The 20885-nt window shown below is 48.7% G+C and overlaps 1 protein-coding gene across 4 annotated transcripts; it reads right to left on the reverse strand.

Moving 5' to 3' along the window:
• Positions 1-2543: 2543 nt before the first annotated feature.
• On the reverse strand, positions 2544-20860 carry AIFM1 (apoptosis inducing factor mitochondria associated 1). Of its 4 annotated transcripts, none has more exons than XM_061368963.1 (18): positions 20711-20860; positions 18047-18174; positions 15986-16079; positions 15030-15059; positions 13834-13946; positions 13578-13708; positions 12809-12899; positions 12013-12097; positions 11349-11425; positions 10059-10167; positions 9280-9387; positions 7397-7485; positions 7176-7316; positions 6503-6645; positions 5954-6067; positions 4641-4765; positions 3922-4118; positions 2544-2781 (listed from the first exon to the last, which is right to left on the reverse strand). In XM_061368963.1, the coding sequence occupies exons 1-18, from the start codon at positions 20787-20789 to the stop codon at positions 2710-2712; spliced, it is 1926 nt and encodes a 641-aa protein (XP_061224947.1). In that variant the 5' UTR covers positions 20790-20860; the 3' UTR covers positions 2544-2709. The 4 variants fall into 4 exon arrangements, with proteins under 4 accessions (XP_061224947.1, XP_061224946.1, XP_061224950.1 ...); XM_061368962.1 differs by lacking the exon at positions 18047-18174 and adding an exon at positions 19052-19194; XM_061368966.1 differs by lacking the exon at positions 5954-6067.
• Between the last annotated feature and the right edge of the window lie 25 nt (positions 20861-20885).

Here is a 20885-nt window from a genome sequence, read left to right on the forward strand (position 1 = left end):
CAGGTGCCTCTCTCTGGGCCTGAGCTGTTGTCTGCTGCTCATCCATGCTGGGCTCTTCCTGAGCTCCTGCTTTTCTGTGTAGAACCAACTCAGAGGCAGTGGGGCTGAGCAGGGCAAATGACTTTCTCCGTGCCTCTGCTTTTGCCCCCTGCTCGAAAAAGCCAGTGGAAGCTGATGCCGGTGCCTCCTGCTCTTGTGCCACAGCAGCGAGAGGTGCGCGGTGCTGCTCTTCCTGAGCAGCTCCAGACAGGGCAGGAGCTACTGACTCAGTGTCTGTGGGACCGGCTGCGGCAGGAGATAAGCACTGCAGGTCTCCGGCTGCCTCTCCTGCCGCATCCATGCCCCTGCCTCTGGGGGAGATGGACTCGTCCTGGGCACCCATGCGGGGGGCCTGGAAAAGCTCTGGCTCTGATGGGTTGACCAAGTTATTATGTATGATGATAATAACCACTGGGGACAGCAAGTTTTCACTGTCCTCAATGAGTTCTTTCTCCTCCTCAGGGAAGGCCGCTGGCTCCTCCTGTAAACACACAGCAGAACATCAGGAGCTGACAGCTCTCCCCAGCCCTGTCTCTCTCAGGGCTGCACGTAGCTGTGTGGGTGCTGTGCCATGGGCTGCCTTCTCCCCTGCTGCCCTATAACCAGCGCCAGGGCTGGGTGGTGCATTGGCCCGTCACATGGGCTCTGGGGCTGCTGCTGGGGGCTGCTCACTGGGGAGTTCCCTCACGGGCTGCTCTCCTTCAGTGCCTTTGCTCCAGAGGAGGGGTGCGGGAAGGGAGAGCAAGAGCACAGGCAGGGGAGGGAGGGAATGTCAGCGGGATGACACAGGGAGCACCAGCAATGTCCCTGGCACACGCGCTTTGGGATTTGGGGCTGCTTCCAGCACCTCAGGATCCCTGGTGCCGGCCACATGCGTGGTGCTCACCTGGTGCTGAGAGTCCTGTACCAGGAGAGGAGCTGCTGCTTCTCCTTCATCGTCTGCTCCAGGAGCAAGATGGGGTGTTCCAGCGTCTTCCACGGGGATGTCGGGCAATGAAGCTGCCACTTTCACCTTGTGTGCTTCTGAGGAGACAATGGCTCTCCTGTCCTGTTCTTGATGGTCTCCTGACATGGGAGACACTACATCTTTTCCAGGCTCACTTGCTGATGGGACAAGGCGGGGTTTGCTGGGCTGTGCCTCAGGGCCTTCAGCCACAGGAGTCTCAATGTGCTCAGAATGTGCATGGGACGATGCTGCCATCGCCACATCCACACTTTGGGCCACATCCTGGTGTTCCACTTGCTGCTGGTTGGTTCTCTTGACGACAACCACAGGCTGCACAAGTGGTTTCCTCTTTTTGCTCATGGCTGTGGCCTCCAAAGCTGCATCCTTTGCTTTGGTGGTCTGCAGGGCAGGTGCCTGTCTCTGTCCCTGTGCTGCTGCCTTCTGCTTGCCAGAGCGACGGGAACCTCGTGCCGGTGCAATAGGAGGGTGAGGTGCTCGGTGCTTCTCAGGAGCTCTGGGCTGGCCTCTGCTTTTTGGCTGCTCTGAAGTCTTGATGTGGGGCTGTGGGGGCAGACGCTGAGGAAACACCTTCTGGTGCAGCACCGGCAACTTGCTCTTGTGGCTGTCCTTGCTGCCTGCTGCTGGCAGGTGCTCTGCCACTCGCCCAGCGCTCCTGAGTGTGTGCTGAGTGGCTGGGGCCTTGCTGTTGGCTGCACGGACAGTGGCTGCTCTTGCTTGTGTCCCTGCAGCCCTGCTGTGTGCTGGGTCCTGCCGTGCCACTGGCTGCTGGTGGGGTCCCTGGCTCCCTGCCACAGGTAGCAGCCTGCAGCACTTGCTGACAGCTCTCTCTGACTGAAGTGGTGGCTGGGGTGCCATTTTCACCGATGGTGGCAGACAGTGTCTGCTCCTGTGTTGTCACACTGGTTTGGGACCCAAGCCCACACCTCCCAGAGCCCTGTGCTGGCAGGAGCAGGGGCAGGGGCTGGCAGGTAGAACGCGACCTGCCACAGCACCTGCTGGACTGGTGTGCACAGCCAAGATGACAGATCGCAAGTTCCTACATGGAGGCTGGAGTGCTGATAACCTGCTCCTGCCATCATTATACCTCTGGGTTCAGCACCTCCCATGTCTGCCTGTTCCCACCCAGTTCAGCCTGTGCTTTCCAAACACACAAAAGTGCACCTCCTCCATTGCTCCCATAGTTTAGTTCCTTATCTCTGGGCTTAGCAACTCCAAGCCTTGCTCCTTATTCTCACATCCCTTCTACATCCCTCTCATTACAGTCACTGGGCTGCAGTACGCACCAGGCTTCAAAAGCCAGCTGACTTGGGAGCCACTGCATCACACACTGTTTCATACCATCAGGATGCACTTTTCCTACTTGGCCAACATGTGCTGCCAGGAGCCAGCAGGACTGCAAGCTCAGCAGCTGGCAAGTGCTGCAAGGAAAGAGCTTGCTCCACAGGCTTCTCTGTTACCGACATGAGGGAAAACCTGGCAACAGCATGCAGCATACTTCCCCCTTTCAAAGCCAGCAATGCACAGCTACAGGACAAAGTTATTTAAGTTAGAACAGTCTGACTTTATTGGTGCAAAGATCAGAACTGTAGGTGACTGGAAATATTCTCATGTACTCAGAGGAGAGCGTCTGTGGTGAAGGGGTGCACGCAGACAGTGGCCCCCCTGCCCTACTCGCACCTATTGTGGTGTTTCTGTTCCAGAGTTTAGTCTTCGTGGATGTTGAAAAGCTTTGCTACTTCATTGAGATCATCGTGCTCCTCCCCATCTTTGATGATCTGATGGAAGGAAGAACACATTAAAACCCCCACATTCAAGTACCAGTGCTGCAAGGCTGTACCTGTCACCCATCAACACAACAAATTCCTTAGATCTCTGAAGCTCTGCTGATGACAACTTCGGCAGTCCACAACACAACAGTACTTACTACAGCCAAATTTATATGGGAGTCTTAAACACATTATTATCTGCCTACAGGCTGGACTTGAAACCATCTCACTTCTCCTGTAGGATTTCTTTCTGATGCCTAGGTTTCCCTTTACAGATCTGAAGAACAGGTACCTTCAACAAGTGATTCACCTCAGCTCTGAGAAAATGAGCCAGCTTGGCTGTTTGCATGACTTAGAGGAGCCCATGTAAGTGGCTTAAACTTGCAAACCTACCTTTCAGATGAGATGAGAGGGCAAGGTACACACTTGGCCCTCTGATTTAGAGGAATGGCTGCTACAAGAAGGAAGGAAAGGATCTCTTTCATGGGGAAGGAAGTACTAATAGGTTTAAAGTGCATCCTCAAAGCTTCTGATAGGTACCAACAGAAACTTCCACCACTAAGAATAGCTCATTTTGGGACAGATCACCTGGAGATGATACAGAAACTCTCACAAACTACTGAAATTCTCCAGATGTTAACAAGTGACCCAAGTATAGCTAATCTTACCTTGGTGGATGGAGACTGACTGTGGGGGATGGAGACAGGCTAAGCACCTACTCAAGGCTGCTCCTAACCTGACTTTTTATGGCAGGGTATCTAGGATGAGTTTAAGATTGTTTTAGACGATTGTACATCAGAAAAAGTGGCACAAATATAGGACATTTCATGCTCCTGCTCAGTCCATTGTGATTCTTGCCTGTACTTACTACAGGCCTGAAATTTCAGCCCTGCAAAGGCAAGGCTTGAAGCATAAACCTGACTTGTGTGGTTTTTTTTGTAAGACTTTTGAACAAACATGCAGAAAAGCACAAGGACATCTCCCATAATTCACCTGAGGCAGGGCTACCATTGGATGTTGCACAGCATCGTTCCAGACACAGCATCTGCATTTATTCATCCTAATTTTCGATTGGTAGGTTGATTGTTCTGCATGAAAATCCCTGACCTAAGCAAGCCTCCCTGTTCAGCACACTGGTCCTGTACTGACCTTTCGAGCAATAGGCATCCTGTTGAAGATGTTCCACAATACGATTCCAACCACAACTTTATCCCTGAGGTAGAAAATGACACCTTTGCCATAGTCTTCTCCTTGCTTTGGAACTTGAGGCGCTGGTGAAGAGCTTGGAGAAACGTGAACTTCTGAGGCTTCTGCTTCTGTCTCACTCTCTGATCGAATGCCAGTTCCTAACACAAAGATACGAGATAGCAAACATCCAGTGTGGAAAAAAGCTGCAGCTTTTTGCTGCGATTGTGAAAGCAAACTGAGGTTCTGTAACAGCCCGAGGCATTCTCCTTTGAGGTGCATACAGCAAAAGTTAGGTTTCAGTAACAGGAGAATGAAGCAATCCTAACCTGAAGCACAACCCTGACAATTCCCAACTTCTTTCACTAAATGGAATCTTTTTGGGCAGCATATGCAAAATAAAGATGCTTAGATCCACACAATCTTTTGTCCAAAACCTGATTACTTTATGGAGATAGAGGAAACTAAGCTTCCCTGAGAAAAAAAGTTGGTAACTGAGATGGTAAGTGTCTTCTTGGAGACATTTTAATATCAAAACCAGCCTTTAAAGCTTGGTCTAGAAAAGAAACAGATTGATGTCTCTTAGTGCTCCACAGTATGATCAGCCTGAATCTGTGGCCACCGCAGAGACCCAAAACCTTCCACCCACCGCCAACAGCTCCCAAGCACAACTACAGCCCTACCTGACTGCTCTGTTGCACTTTTCGGTGTGTCTTTTGCTGTTGCTTTAGCAAAGACTCCTACTGTTGGCAAACTACTGTCAACAAGGCCAATGGCTTCGTACCCCACATTAGGGCCCAGATCACTCCTAGGAATGAAGGACGGGAAAAAGCATTTGAAGCATTAGCGAGACAAACACAAGGCAAATCCATCCAGCCCCAAAGCCTTAGGGCGGGAGGGTGGGCATGTGCAGGCTAACTGACACTATCTCATCTGCATACGCTAAGGTGGCACAAGCAGTGAAGATACAGCAAGTCTGAGACCATCACTTTCTGATTCAACAAACAAGAACCTCAAATACTTAAGGGGTGGCTTCCAGGAGCTGCATAGATCTTTGCCCTTTAGGAAGTCAGACATCTGACCTCAGTACTCAACTGTGGGCACTGGGATGCAGCTCATAGGTACTTGCTAAAACCTCTGTGTTGATTGCATAGTACCACTGTAACATGGAGCTGGGGCAGAAGCAAGTGTTCCTCCAGGTCCTAGTAAGATCATCTGATCCAGCTTCTGGCCATGCTGAGTTACAAGCCCCAGATTTTGCAGTACAGGCAATTACTGAGTGTGTATTTCAGAGAGAGCATTCTGAGAAGATTAACAAGAACATGTGGCTGTCACTCCTCCTTGAACTGGGCACCTGCTGAATATGCACTGGGCTGCTTGCAGGAGTCAAAGCAGCTCTGGTTTGGGGCCCAGTAAGTACACTTACTGTAGAAGTGTCAAAAGTGTTCCCAACTATGCCGAGGAAATAGATGCATTACACAAAACAACACGGGTCCCTTACACGTGCATCATGAACTTCCTGGCCAGAGTCCTCCAGCACAGACTGGGCTTACAGAAAGGAATCCCAGTAACGTGCCAACTAACCAGACCTGGCTCCCAGCAGTGGGTAAGTCAGAACTCAAAAAGAATCCTGAACAGATGTACGAGGAGCTCCTGCCACATGCCATGTTTTGAGCCCAGGAGAAGGAAGTGTCACTTGGTGGGGGCTGGTAAGCCCCGAGGGTAACCCCTGCCAACAGAACACACTAGTGCAACTCACGATCCCCCATCACCTACATCTGTGTCATGGGCAAGGGTCCTGAAGAAAACCACCCAGCTGAAATGAATGCTTCTGTGGTGGCTGTGGCTCAAAGAGAAGTGGGGAACTCCTCCAGAGTCCCTGCAAGACTCTGAAACCAAGTGTTCAGGTAAATGATGGCAAGTCATAAATAACTATTTTTGAGGAGATTTCTCCAAGTAAAGTAAAACTTTTCCCCATATTTAAACTCCTGCTAACCTTACATTTCTGATCTTCAGCTCTGGGAGTCTTTTTGTATGTGGTTTTTTGTTTGTTTTAAAAAGAATGTGTGTTGCAAAACATACAGCAGAACAGCCTATTTTCTCCATACCCCTGGAAAACAATAAACACACAAACACTCCTGGATGCAGCTGCGCATCACTACTGAAGCATCAGTTCAGGTAATCAGCAGTGGTGCAAAACAGCCAACACCAACAGACTGTGATGAGGAACTGGAGATCATTTTAACAGAAAAGCTGCTACTAAGTTCAACCTGCAAATCAGCCTGCTCTGCAGGAAGAGGCTGCTCTTTATGGCTGCTGGGAGAAATGGGGATCTGCAGGAAGGAAAACAATTCTGGAGAGGTCAGGACAGAGCAGCAATGTTCAATCCCTTCCCATTCCCTGTGCTTCTGGGAACAATCAGCTGTACTGTATTTGCTGAAGTAGCTTTGCTGCACTCAAGAAGCAGAAACCTTTACAAGGTGTATCTTGTCACAGCTCCTCAATGAGACCAAGTAAGAAATACAAAAAGAAGAAATCACATTACCAGAACATGGATTGATGCCAATAGGGCTTTGCAGCTCCTGTCATGTTTTCTCCAGCCAGTCTTCCACTCACAACAGCATGATCATGGTGCTCTACACGCCTCCTACCTAGTTTGATATCATAGAAGCAGGCAGCATCCCCTGCCTTAAAAAGAATCATTCAGTGAGGGCTGAACATTGACATTGAAAGCTTAAACTAATCACAACCAAAAATGGCACTGGAAGAGAACAAAGTGGAAATATGAACCAGGAATCTCTAACAAACCCCAACCACCACTTCTGCTGTATCCCACTACCCAAGCCACACAAGTCCTGGTTTTTCAGCATTTTTCATCAATCTTTTGAAAAATAAGGACTTTATCAGGTACATTTTCCCAGAAGAAGTCTTAACTCCCACCCCTCTTACACAGTAGAATAACCTACGGTATCTTTAGGTTACCCCAACTCCTCTTACACAGCATAACTTAGAACACTCGCACTGTTGTTCCCACAGCACAAAGCATGCTGTGGTGCACAGCCTCCATGGCTGCCAGCAGGGTCTGTGGTACAAGTGGTCTCAATACTTGTGATTTTTTTGCCCCATTCACCTAACCTGGATGCATCAACCCCCATAACTCTGTGTGGTCCAAGCGCATCAGCAGGACCAGCAGATAAATCTCCTCTTCACATACTCACCACCCAGATATTGGAGCGTGCCTGCAGCTCTGCATTCACCCTGAACCCCCCGAAGTCAGAGTCCACCTCCAGCCCAGCTGACTTGGCCAGCTCCACATTAGGCTCCAGGCCTACTGCAGCCACAATGTGATCTGTCTCCACCTGTTTGGGGATTCGGAATTAGAATCTCAGTTCTCTCAGTGCTCCTGCAAACGTGGACCTCTCCCTGCTTTTAAATTTACCTTTCGTCCGTCTTTCAGTTTAATCACCAGCCGCCCTCCAGAGACAGAGACAGACTTGACCACGGCGTTGGGCATGACATTAACACCCTCTGGAAGGAAACACAGGGAATGTGACTGCTCACTCAGGGGCACACTGGTTTCAGCTGAAGGAAGGTCCTTGGTGAAAACACAGGCAGAGCAGGGGCTCGGCTAGCCACCAAGAGTGGCCTTTGCCACTCCTGTTTGGAGCAAAGCATGATGAGAAAGCAAGCCAGCTGAAAAGTTTGAAAGAGCTACTTAAATAGCAATCAAAAGTACATGCATCATACAATAAAGTGACACCCCAAAGAACTCCCAAAGATAGCCTTTCAGGCACTAAGGACATTCAATTACCTATTGCTCTGCCACAAGCCAGACCAATGGGTCTGACAAGGCAGCTTCCACAAAGTAATTCAGACCTGTGGGTTACAGGGGCCTGCAATCCACAGCCCAGCTACATCCCTTCTCCCTTTATCTCCACTCCACTTACCAATGTACAGGAATATTTTCTGCATTTCATATAGCAAATGGGGAAAAGGTATCTCAGATCTCAGAGGCGTTCTGAGCTAACACCAGAGCAGCTGGCCTTACAAAGCTGCATGCATGAGGCTACACAACCCTGCTCTCAAAGTGACTCTAAGATGACTGCACTAGGCTGTATGAAGTGGAATGATTCGAGGCTAGAGCAACTCAGAACAAGGCAGTTATTTAACCATGCCAAGTGCAAGGTCCTACACCTGGGTGGGAGCAATCCCAGGCACAGCTACAGGTTGGGCAGAGAAGAGATTCAGAGCAGCCCTGCAGAGAAGGACTTGGGGGTGCTGGTCAATGACAAAATGAACATGAGCCGGCTTCAGTGTGCACTTGCAGCCCAGAAAGCCAACTGTATCCTGGGCTGCATCAAAAGGAGCTTGTCCAGCAGGTCGAAGGAGGTGATCCTGCCCCTCTGCTCTGCTCTCGTGAGACCTCACTTAGAGTATTGTGTGCAGTTCTGGTGTCCTCAACATAAAAAGGACATGGATCTGTTGGAACAAGTCCAGAGGAGGCCATGAGAATGATCAGGGGACTGGAGCACCTCCCATATGAAGATTGGCTGAGAAAGCTGGGGCTGTTCAGCCTGGAGAAGAGAAGGCTGCATGGAGACCTCATAGCAGCCTTCCAGTATCTGAAGGGGGCATATAGGGATGCTGGGGATGGACTCTTCATTAGGGACTGTAGTGGTAGGACAGGGGGTAATGGGTTAAAACTTAAACAGGGGAAGTTTAGGTTGGATATAAGGAGGAAATTCTTTCCTGTTAGGGTGGTGAGGCACTGGAATGGGTTGTCCAGGGAGGTTGTGAATGCTCCATCCCTGGCAGTGTTCAAGGCCAGGTTGGATGAGGCCTTGGGTGATATGGTTTAGTGTGAGGAGTCCCTGCCCATGGCAGGGGGGTTGGAATTTGATGATCTTAAGGTCCTTTCCAACCCTGACTATTCTATGATTCTATGATTCTATTCTATTGTAAGACAACTTTGGTTCCAGATCACAGAAGCTGTTAAAGTAACTTGCCAGTATGTAGTAGGGATCATTCTGTGCAGGAACAGCCAGAGGGAAAACCTCACCAGCATCAGCACACGTGTGCTTGGTGTTCCCAAAGGAACATCTAAGAGGCCAGAGATTCATGGGAGCTCTGCATTACCCAAGCTGCCTGAACTGCAGCTTGTTCTGTTCTGCAGCTGAGCCACCTCAGGGACCTGGTCTTCCTGAGGCTGTACCAGCAGACAAGCAGAGCTGTATCTCACAGAGAACAGCTAAACAACACCCACTGGCCTAAACACCACAGCTCTGCCACCCTCTGAGGAGGAACCCTGAAGTACAGCTTCACCTCTTCTGACTTTCTCTGTGGTCCAGTTGCTCAGATATTCTGGCAAGACTTTGCCCATGTTGCCGTTCTCTGGAAACACCTGAATCACCTCCAGGCCTCTGCTTCGTGCTGAAAGGAATGCAAAGAGCTTTACAACCTATGGCTAAAGAGCAGCAGTACACACTTCAGTACTTGACTTGTTTATGCAAAGAGCTTGACGGAAGTTTCTGAAATGGGGAGTTCTGGCTCCCAGATTTCCCACAGTAGTCAGAAAGTGACTGACCACTGTTTCCCATACACCTGCAAACTCCAGGGTAACAGACAGCAGATTTCTAAGCCAAATGCATATTGTGCTGGAGAAAACTTTCCATATCAGAAAATTGCCATAAAGACACTACTCAAAGCTGCACACACTTGACAGTGAGAATCCAGTTGCTCATGGCCTCTCTGAAATGCCAGTTTTAAGGTGGCTTTTAGCATTGAGAGAACAAATATAGCTTTTTACAGGGTGGAATGACTTTGCAGCATGTGCAGAGCTTATAGGGAGCCCGACTGACAAAACTCTTTGTGGCCAGGGGCTGCTTGACAGCTAATGGGAGAGAAAATGGAAATCTAGGTCAGGCCATACAGCCAACACCACACATGTGCAACAGGGTTGTTTCAAGCAGACCACAAGTCTGTGCAAAAAATCAGCAGCTGGAGAATGAAGGAGTTTACAACATTAGGCTGCTTACATGCAGTGTCTGTCACTTCTGTCAAGGTGCCAGCTGAAGCCACACTGCCCACAGCAGCACACTTACCTCTTCTTCCCAGCGCACAGGCCAGCTCACTGCCAAGAAAGCCACCACCAATGATTGTGATGGACTTGACCTCTCTTGAAATCTTTTCCAGCTTTTTGTAGTCCTCAATCTGAAAGAAGACATTTCAAATATCCTCAAACAGGAATGGCCACAGAAGATGTTTTTCTCCAATTTCTCCTTCTGTAATAAGAGCAACTCTCTCCCCAAATTAGAAAGGGAGATGTGCTTCTCCTTCATCCTCTTTGTTTATTGCACATGAAAAAAACCTCTCTGGCTTCCTAATGTTTGTGCTACTTTTTCCCTCTCCAGGTAACCTCAGATTCCTGCATTTTCCCCTAACTTCCAACAGCAATTACAATTAAATTTCTAGATGCAAATGTACTACAGCACAAACAGTACTACAAGGATGCCACAGCTCACGTCATACATCTTTCCCTTCCCACGCTGAGCAGATCAGACCTTAGGGTAAGTCCAGCAGAGAGAAGAAAGTTCTCAGATGGCTTATTCCCAATTCATTCCCTGAACTAGACCAAGGAGAAGGTTGCATACCTGTCCCCAGTACCATGTTTTCAAGAAAAGCAGAGTTTGTCAGCTAAAACCAACTCTACAGCAAAAACCATGACTAAATTCCATGTCTTTTATTCACTTTGTCCCAGGGCATGGGATGAAGGTGAAGAAATACCACAAAGCAGGCAGGGATATCGGTTTATCAGCTCACTGGAAAACCATCTAACTCAGTTCAAGAGCTAAGACACATGCTCAGCTTCACACTTAGCTCAACTGCAGAGCACGAGAGCAGCCTCTGTCATGTCCTAGGCCAAAGGCCAACCTCTTGCCTCCGTGCTGCAGGATCGTGGCATGCACTTACTCCTGACGGGTGGCAGGCTGAGCACTGAGCCAGCTTCCCATGTCTCCCTACAGTCCTGAAGGCACTCGCTGCTCACAGGCCAGACTGCCCTGCAGAGCGTACATTGCTCGTGGTTTTAAAAGGCCTGCAAGGTGCAAAGCCATACACGAGGGAAACTAAAAAACCAAAAAAACCAAAACCCAGCAACCAGACAAAAAAAACCAACAATCATCATTGCAGCTCTCAGGCCTGAGGCAAGCAGGGGAGTGCTCTGGTAGACTCTACCCGTTTAGCTGCCTTGGGAAAAGAAATAACTAGCAAACAGACTCCTGGCTACCAGGCCAAGGAAGCAGCAGCCAAGGCACAGCTGTCCCGGACCCTGAGCAGGAGCATCCATGGCTCTGTTGTTTCAACACCCCAGGACAGCAGCTGCTGGATTTTACCTTTCGGAACAGCGTCAGCCTTTGCTGTACATCTTTTCCTGCTCTTTCAATGGCAGGAAGATTCCTTGGGGAACCACCTGAGGGCAAGGAGAAAGAGACTAATGACATCATGGCCAGGTCACTGGCTATCCAGACAATGCAGAGCTACCTTTAATCATGACAGTGCTTTCCAAACTGCTACAGCATGCTCTGTTCCCCAGACTGCTACAACATGCTCTGTTCCCTGTTGCCATCTGGGATTTTAACATGAAAGACCTTCTGGGTGGGCAGCAGGTGACCCAGCAGTCACCCACAGAAAAAGATGGGATGCTGTACACCTTGCTCCACTAACTGGAGACAGCCAGTGCCACTTGAACCACACAAGACCATAGGCAGGACCTGAAGCTGGCCTGTACAGCAGTTCTTTTACTGAGCTGCTACGAAGTCACCTTTTCCTCCTTTCCTGCTGCTTTTCACAGGGCAAAGCTGCGAACATCCCGGAGAAGCTGGCTTTTGTGAGGCAGGTGAAACACCCAAAGCATGGCTGTCTATGACTGTCCTTCACATTACTGCTCTGCCAAGTGTTTGACATACTGCAGAAATTTCCTTGTCAGATAAATGTCACTGAACTAAAAAGCCTGGTACAAGACATAGAATAAAAAGTGAAAAACCCCCAACAACTTACCAGTAGCAATTAGACATTTGTCATAGGATATCTGGGTACCATCACTGAGTTTCACTGTGTTGCCTCTAACATCCATATGTACAACCTGCAAAATTAAACACCTGGGCACTGTAGGGAGTTAAACTGCACAGACTATTGATTAGAAAAGCAAACTTGGAAGTTACATTCTCAAACCTTTAGGTTTAGGGCAAGGGGGAGGAGGGAAGGAAGAAGACAAGAAGTAGGAATTCTTTGACAGCCATCACAGATCAAGCTGATCTTCCCAGGCTCTAAGAAATGGACTTGGACACCTGAGGTATCAGTAAAAGGACTCACTGAAGCCTTATTTTAGTGAGATATAAAAAACTGAGGGCACAAACATATTAGAAGCCTCACCATGAACTCTTCCACCTTCCTGCTGCTTTTGCACAAAGTCCTTGCCCACATTATAACCCAATGCTCTGATCACTCTGCTCTCCTTACCTCACCCCTGACTGATATATAGCCTAGCTCACATTTTGTTACACCCTGCTCTAAGCTCTACATATTGTCCCATGCTCAAAACTTAGACTTATCCTTCCCTCTTCCTCATCTTCCCTCAGCCCACTACTCCTCCTCATAGCTTATCCTGCTTTCAAACCATGTCCTTAAGATTAGCACAGTCTCTGCTTCATCATGTAAACCTCCCTCAAACTTGTACACCTTCTCCTCCTCAGCCAACCCTCCACACCACCACCTGCACTTGTTTAGCTTCAAGCAGAGGCTCTGCTTGGGAAGAGCTAAATGATGCTGGAACAGCAACTCGTGTTGTACCCACCTTCTTGCCACAGAGAACTGCTACTCCACCATTCTCTACATAAAGCAGGTCACGGACAGGTACATAGAACGATGGCGGCTGGAAATAGATACTGAAACAAGCTCCATTATCAAATGGGTTCCACTTTGCGATACCAGCAATTACCAATAATACCAACACACCTCTGAGCACCTATAACAAGCACCAGAATTCTTTTTTATCTACTTTTAAGAATTAGGGTCTTCACATTGTTGGAGTTCAAGGGTTTCATCAGTAAGGCTTTATTACAAAAACCAAATGCAGTCCAGGGTCCCTGGAGCTCTGCTCTGAACTGTGAGCCTACAGCCTCACTGTATTAACTTATTTCACAGGATTCCTGCCAGGGGTCGTGTGTGTCTCAGGGAATCCCAGCAAGATTCAAGAAGTGCTAAGTTCTGAGCTAACTCTCATGTGCAGCAGCACTGGCTGCACCTTTCAGTCTGCTCCTGACTTGTCTGTAACATCTCAGCATCACTGGGAAGCCACATGGCATCTCAAGGGCTCTTCAAGGTAGTCAGCCAGCTACTCCAGTGCAAAATAACACACACACTCTGCACACAGGACGCAGTGCCCTGTCCCCACTTTGATCAGCCTCGTGACACTGTAGAAAGCAGACAGAGAAATCTACCCAGTGATTTGTCCACGCAGCACTTCAGGGCCCATCATGGCTCTCTCACAAAACCAGCTTGATCATCGTCAGCTTTTCCTTAAGCCCTCTCCCTCATCCTTGCTACCCATCAGTGACACATACCTCCTCTCCTTGCCATTCCACTGTCTGAATCGCAGAGTCTCTGTCACATTGGGATCATCTGAAAACCACAGTTCTTTGGAGAGAGGAGGGCGCATATAGGGCAGGGCAGGGTCTTCGGACACAATCAGCACCTTTAATTGGTCATTAAACACAGCAGTTGTACAGAGGCCAGGCAAATGGCAAAACACACAACAGAAGCTCTGAAGCAAGCACAGTATTCAGTCATCCACACAAGTCTGCTCTGGACATCTCTTACCCGGGCACCAGGGTCACGAGCCCGAATGGATCTGGCAGCAGCAAAGGCAGCAGTTCCTCCACCAATCAGCAGGAAAGGAACGTGAGATGGGACCTCAGGCTGAGCCCCAGGAGCTGCAGGTGACAGATTGGACAGCTTACTGCAAGTTCAGCAGGGAAAACTGCACAGCCCAGTCCTAAAGAACAGTATGCCACCAGATGCTTCTCCCATACAGCCTTCCTTTGGCAAATTGCCCCTCAAATAACCCCCACTCCAAATACTTCCCAAGAACCATGCTGCTGCTTCAAAGCTGGATCCCTGCACAAATCAAAATGTCAGCTTTCAACAAACTACCTTTTCGAAGCCAGATCTGCACAGTTCAGCGGCAGTCACAGAGTTTTGGAACAGTCTTGTAGCACAGCTTTCACTGCAGGGCTTTAGCTCCTCTCTTATAGATCTATTTTTCTCTGGTTTAGGATGCTGAGAACAAGAATGATCTATGTAACAGCTTGAAACATCACTATTTGGAGAGCCTGTTAACAGGTTTGAAGCCTTACTGTGAACCTGTGCTACTTGTTCAGCAGATTCTCGGAGAGCTTCCTGTTATGAATGGATCAGTTTAAGAATGCTGCTTTAATGTGCAGAGCGGGGAGAAGTGGTTGCAAAGTCAAAGACCCACAAAGTCTTTGCGAATTTCCAGCATTCAATACACAATTTCAGAAGCTTCATATAAGATCAGGACATTATCTGTACAGTAGATCCAGGACAGCAAAAACATGCTTGACCTCTATTCTGGCCAAACAATATGCTAGAGAGCCAAGGGTACATGGTGCCTTGTTGAGATAGCAAGAGGGACAAAGCTCAAAAATGAGTCAAAACACCAGGAAAGGAGACATGGCCTGAGTGGTATTCAAACCAGAAAACAACTTTTTAAGTTCTTTGGAAAACCGCAGCTGAAAAGTGTCTGATCCAGCTGCATGTCTTTCTTAACCACAAACCAACTGTAAGCAAGAACAAAACTCTGCACTGGCCATTCAGGGAACAGTCTGTAAGAAAGGAAAGTTCCCTAAAACACCATGTGAATTCTGAAAGGAGACCAGGTTTTGAGTTCCTACCAGGATGTGTTTCCTCCCACATGCAGGTCCTCTCTCTAAGCAACACACAGTTAAACCGTATGCAGGAATAAAAGTTAGTTAAATATTACCATCGAGACTCACCTGCTCTGCCCTGAGCAGCAGCATCTGTATCTGAAAGAGAATACAGCAGCTCAGTTCAGCAAACCACAGGGACACTGCAGGGAAGAAGCTGCAGGTCAGGGCTGATCCAAGGAGGCCACAGGATTCACCAGCTCTCCACTACAAAGGGACAGAGCCTCCACAAACATAGACTTACCAAGACCTCTGCTTCAGCATCTAGGCTGTGTCTGTCCCCCAGCCTCAACCCTAATAAAAATGTTCCATCCTTCAAACCAAAGCAATCAGTTTTCTGTCCTGTCTGCAGGATATTCTTTGTGTGGGTTTCCTAGTAAAGTGACATACCAACTCTCTCTTCTATGGCCTAAAGCCACTGTTATTACTAAATATACAATCCTCTGGCTCAGTGGTTCAGACAGATCTCATAAATTAACAGAGAACTTCCATGAGCAACCTGTGCTCCACATAAAGCCTGCAAAGCATCATAATTGCCCCAATTCCTCCCTCTACATGCAGCTCAAGCAGGCTGCTTCTCACATGCCCAGCCCACTTTACATGGGACAGGAATGTAGCACAGCACAGAGGACTTTGTGCTGGCAGACCACATTATCCCTGTGGAATCACAGTGTCTTTGCCAGGCTGCATAAAGGCAGAAGCCAAAAGCAGGGATAACTCTTTCCTCCTTTTATCACAGAAGGCACAAACAGCAGGAAGGAGCCCTGAGAGACAACCTCATGATTAACTGTAAAGCAAAGCCTTCTTCAAGGCCATGGAAAGCTAGCACCATCTTCTGCGCTGGGAAAACACAGGAATCACAAACAGCAGTGTACACTGAGAATTACAATGCTGCAAAGGCATAAGCATGCAGCTTACATTAATCTGTGTTTTCAGAAGGGATCTGTTCCATTTGTTTTAGAGGTCTCAAGTTAGCAGCTTATGGCAAACAGACCCCAACCCAGAACCATCAGGCTCGTACCCACCAGGAGGAGACGATTCCTTTTCCTGAGACCGCGTAGTTATCGTTGTCACCCGGCTGGTGAATCGCTCTTTGTTTTCTCGCAATGTTTTATATACCTGGAGACAGACAAGGAGATATTTACCTTATGCACCTTAGAGCAACAAAGCACCATGCTGCTTCCCCCCCTCCCTGACAGGCTTTTGTCCATCCTGCTTGCTCAGAAAAGGCATCTGCTGCTTATTAAAGCACATAGACCAAAATACACCTCACTGAAAGGAGTGCCCATAAAAGTACGTGCATATAGCTGCGAGAGGAATGTGCTCAGCAGACAATTTGCTCTACGTATGGTGTGATGAATCTCAATTGTATGGTTGTTTTCCATAAGCAATTGACCTTGCTGCAGACCTGTTTCAAAAGGGACCAGATACCACAATGGCAATGCAGTCAAACCAACTCCAAGGCTGTTTGCAAGCCAGGCCATGGCACAACAAGAAGATAAATTCAAGGCAAAAAGCAGTCCCCAGCTTCAAAAGCAGCTAGGCAGAACAAGCAAACAACCTCACTGGCTTTCTTTAGGCCAGCTGTTACAGCAGTAACATCACCGAGGTTGGCAGTGCCCTTCAGACACAGAGCGTGGCTGCTCTAGGCAACGCCCTCTGGCTGGAAATGCTTCCCAGGTCTGCTGACCTGCTGCCTGCGTGTCTGCTGAACCAGGACACAGTGTGAGCATCCCCTGCATGCCTGGGGACACAGTTTAGTGGCACAGACAAGGAAGGAATGTCCTTTTCTTGCTGACTTCCAAAAAACACTGCTAATCTAGAAAAGCAAAGGACAATGAGACTGCTGTAAGCAGGTCAAACCATATTTGCCCCCACAGTTAACAAATTAGAAGGAAGCAAACAATTTTAAGGCAAAACCTAGCCTTGCTAATAATGCATAAGTGCAGGATGTTAACTTTCATTTTACAGTGTTCATAAAAGAGAAAAATACCTTATCAAGACAGTCTGAAACACAACCACCTATCCACTTACTGTATTCTGAACTGTGACAGAACATCAAAACTGGGACATTTCCAGCAGCAATAAAAGCCTCCTAAATGTGAAGGCATGACTGGTAATGCTGCAGCTGATGCCACTGACTTAGTGCTTGCTAAGCCAGGGTCCTGACATCCAAACTGCATTTGAGCAAAAGTTAATTCCTTTGGGGAACTGGAATCTTTGACTCCCCAGACATTTTGCATCTTACCCATCTCCACAATTAGGTGTTCTATACCACACCAAAGAGTCTCAAACAGGATGAGTAATCTAATGCCAGGCATGAAAAAGATCAGGCAGACAAAAGCATATCCATGGAATGGAAACATGGTCAAAAAACATCAGAAAACAGGAACTTGGTGTTGGTAGAATAAAGATATCTTAAAGCCTTTTGCTTCAGCAGATAAAATTCAACGTTAACAAAACTACCTCTGCCTCTGCAAGCAGAACCATGAAGTTCTCAGCGAGGTGAAGGGCAGCACACAGAAAATGAAGTCTGACCCCTTTGAAAAACCTGACTGTTGTACCCATGCAAAATGTCACATCAGGTCTTCAGGATACCTGTTTTCAAAGGGACAATGCCAAGCTCCTTCTTGCCAGAAACACAGCTATGCGCTGTTAACAGAGCAATAGTTCTGTGCTCTGCTCTGAAGACATCACCCAATTGGACAAGCTTTGTTTCCTTTCCTCGATCATGCTCATATTTAGGTGATTGTTTCCTTTTTTGTAAGCCAACATTACTGGTATCAGAATAGATGTGTTAATTTGTGCCTTTCTGATGGTTACAAATCAAAGGCAGCAGGTTTGGGGTTTAGATTTATTCGATAGGGAAAAGCTAATTCTAAGGCAATTTCTCCTACTAAGAACTACAATTTTGAGACTATCGGGTTTGTAAACTTAAGTTACTTGACAGTGTCCCTTGAAATGAAATATCTGAAGCCACAGAGCACACAGTAAAAGACTAAGTTGGAATGCCACACAGAAAGGTGCCCTCCCTCCCTCCCTCCCCCCTCTCACCCCATTAAATCACATTTATTTCAGTGTCTTACATAAGCTCCTGTCCCAGTGACTGTTCCTCCTACAATTAAGTATAACAAAAGGTTGCTGCCAGCTTTGCCAGGAACACCTGAAGACGTCAGTGATCTAGAAGGGCATCTTAGATGATGACATTGCAAAACTGTAGGCGAAGACAGGCAACAAGAGAGAAGAGAAGGAAAGAGCTGAGTATTAAGGATTCTTGGTTAAACAGAACTTGGGAAGAGCAGAATGTGGTTTGTAATTTCAGTTATCTTGTTTCTCAAACAGGGCAGCAAGGCACAGCAAGGAAGACTGAAAAGGAACAGGAAAAGACCTTTCCTGTGTGCAGTGCAGTGCTGTGAATTGTTTTATTTCCCAGAAGCCTTCTGCATGTGAAGAGTTTCATTAGAAGAAACAAGGACTCAGGACTTTTACCAAATATGATCCTCTACAAGAAGGAATTTTGAAACAAAGATTTGTATGACATGAATTTTGGACCATCCACCCCTTGGTAAGGCTGGTAGGCTTCAGCTGCCTAGGAATGCTATTTACTCTCCAAGCAAAGTTTTACCTTTCTGAATCTTTTGATCAGGACAGAAGTGTATGGCCACCAATTTCGGGTTGATTGGGTGCACTTTCACAAACTGAACACTGATGTTCTGAATTGAGATTTCACAAAGAATGGTTTACTTTGGTATTAAAAACATCTACCATCCAACTCACCCTGAACTACAGGCTAAGAGCACATACAACAGGGAGAGCTTTGGTTTGTCACAGTATGTTAAAAAACTAAAAAAAAAAAAAATAAATGAGTGCCTTCATAGCAAAGAAATCTAAAAGGTAACTGAAATTACAGTTAAAAACCAATTCTCATCAGAAGTTAATCTCCAGCCAGCTTAGTTAGCTCCCCTTGATGTTTTCTGAAGGAAGATATAGCAGCAGAAATAAAAAGCTAAGTAAAGGTATCTGAAATAGAGCAAACGGTTGACAGGAGAGATGTATGGCAGCTTCTTTCCATGAACTACCTTTCTACTTACATAGGCACCCGCTCCTAATGTTGACAAGCCCACAATAAGGGCAAAACCCGAACTAGCGCCGTTGCCACCAGGCACGCTGGAGCCAGCCCCATGCATGCTCCGCTGCCGCTCCACCGGAGCGCTCCAGCGCTGCAGCAACTTGCCTGAGGAACACAGTTCATTAGAGAAAAACACAAACAGACCATCAATACAAGGGCATGGGTTGAAACTGAGAGACCAAGGCATTTCTGAAACCAAAGCAAACAAGGTGCTGCTTTAAAAAGCCCAGCACCACATCTGAGTGACTGCACTCAGTTATTCCCTGCCACAACAAAGGGCTCCAGGCAGCTGTGGACACCAAAACCACCTGCAAGATCAAAGAGTCACTGAGCAAATTAATAGCAGGAACATATACTAGGAAGCTAGGAGTATCTCCTGCTGAAGAAGCCTTCAGGCTACACATTACTGAGAGAAGACATCAGAGATACCCAGGTACTGCACGTTTGCTGCTCTCACGCTCCTCTAAGCCCCCGACTCAAGATGTACTTAGCATCATACAGAACCATAGAATGGTTCGGGTTGGAAAGAGCCTTAAGACAATCCAGTTCCAACCACCTACCATAGGCAGGAGCGCCTCATACCAGATCATGTCTGCCCAAGCCCTGTCCAACCTGGCCTTGAGCACTGCCAGGGATGGGGCAGCCACAGCTTCTCTGGGCACCCTGTGCCAGCGCCTCAGCACCCTCACAGGGAAGAGCTTCTGCCTTGTATCTCACCCGAGCTTCTCCTGTTTGCTTGCTCCACCACACGCAAGCAGAGATGAACATAACCTTGCCAGAATAAGCCGCAGCTACAGTTATCCCAGCAAAAAAATTCCTTTGCCAGCACAGCTCATTCCCCTGAGATGAACCTCCAGCAGAGAGGGGCTTCTGCTGAGAAAAGGGCCTTCCAAATGAAAAGAAGGAGCAATGCTTGCACATTCAGGTGAAGGCAGCCACCGGCACTCAAGACACAGAGTGTGCCTGCACAGCTCTGGCTTTGGATTTCACTGTAACTCAGTTCAGGCTCGCCTGTCCCAGTGAGATCTTTAAGCGGAGCCATCACGGGGATTGCTGGGAGCACTGTGCTGCACAGCAGCTGAAGCTGGCCTAAGTGGCTGGGCTCTTCTGCAGAACGTGCTTCTGCCTCATGCAGAAAACACCTTCCTCCTGCTCTGCCGCCAGCTCCTAGCCCAAACGCACAGCTCTGCGCTGTAACCCTCAAGCGAAACCGCAGGCGCTCGAACAACTCCACCGGGCTCAAGGTTTCCCTTCCCGCTCCTGGTGCACCCGCACCGCATCCGCCGCTGCCTCAACCAAAGCCAGGCCCCGCCGCCAACGGCGCTGCTGAGGAGCCCGTTCCACATTAGCGGTGCCCGGGTGCCCTCTGCCCGGGTAACGGGCGCCCAGAGCCCCCCGGGCGAGCTGCAGAGCTAGAAACCGGGGTTCTACCGCGTGCTGTCCCCGGCAGAGCGGGAGGGAGCTCCGTGCCGAGTGGGCAGCGCCACCACCAGAAGGGAAGCCCCGACCCGCGTGGAGGCGGAAGCCAGCGGCAGGGCCTCCCGCCTACGCCGCTCACGGAACCCCCGCGAAGGCCGCGCCCCGGGCAAGGCCCCCCCAAGCCCTCCCGGTCCCAGCTCACCTGCGGCGGCGCGGCCCCGTGGCGCGGGACTGAGGGGCCGCAGAGCCCGCACCAACCCGCCCGCGCCGCAGCGGAACATGTCTCCGGCGGCCCCGCGCCTGCTCACCGCGCGCCTGCGCCGCCGCCCACTCGCTATTGGCGGCCTCCGCCGCGCCTCCGCCGGCCCTTCCGAGTG

Source organism: Neopsephotus bourkii, unplaced genomic scaffold (assembly GCF_033783945.1).
Source record: "Neopsephotus bourkii isolate Nb327-2 ecotype Australia unplaced genomic scaffold, CSIRO-AGI_Nbou_v1 NB_1468, whole genome shotgun sequence".
NCBI lineage: Eukaryota > Metazoa > Chordata > Aves > Psittaciformes > Psittacidae > Neopsephotus > Neopsephotus bourkii.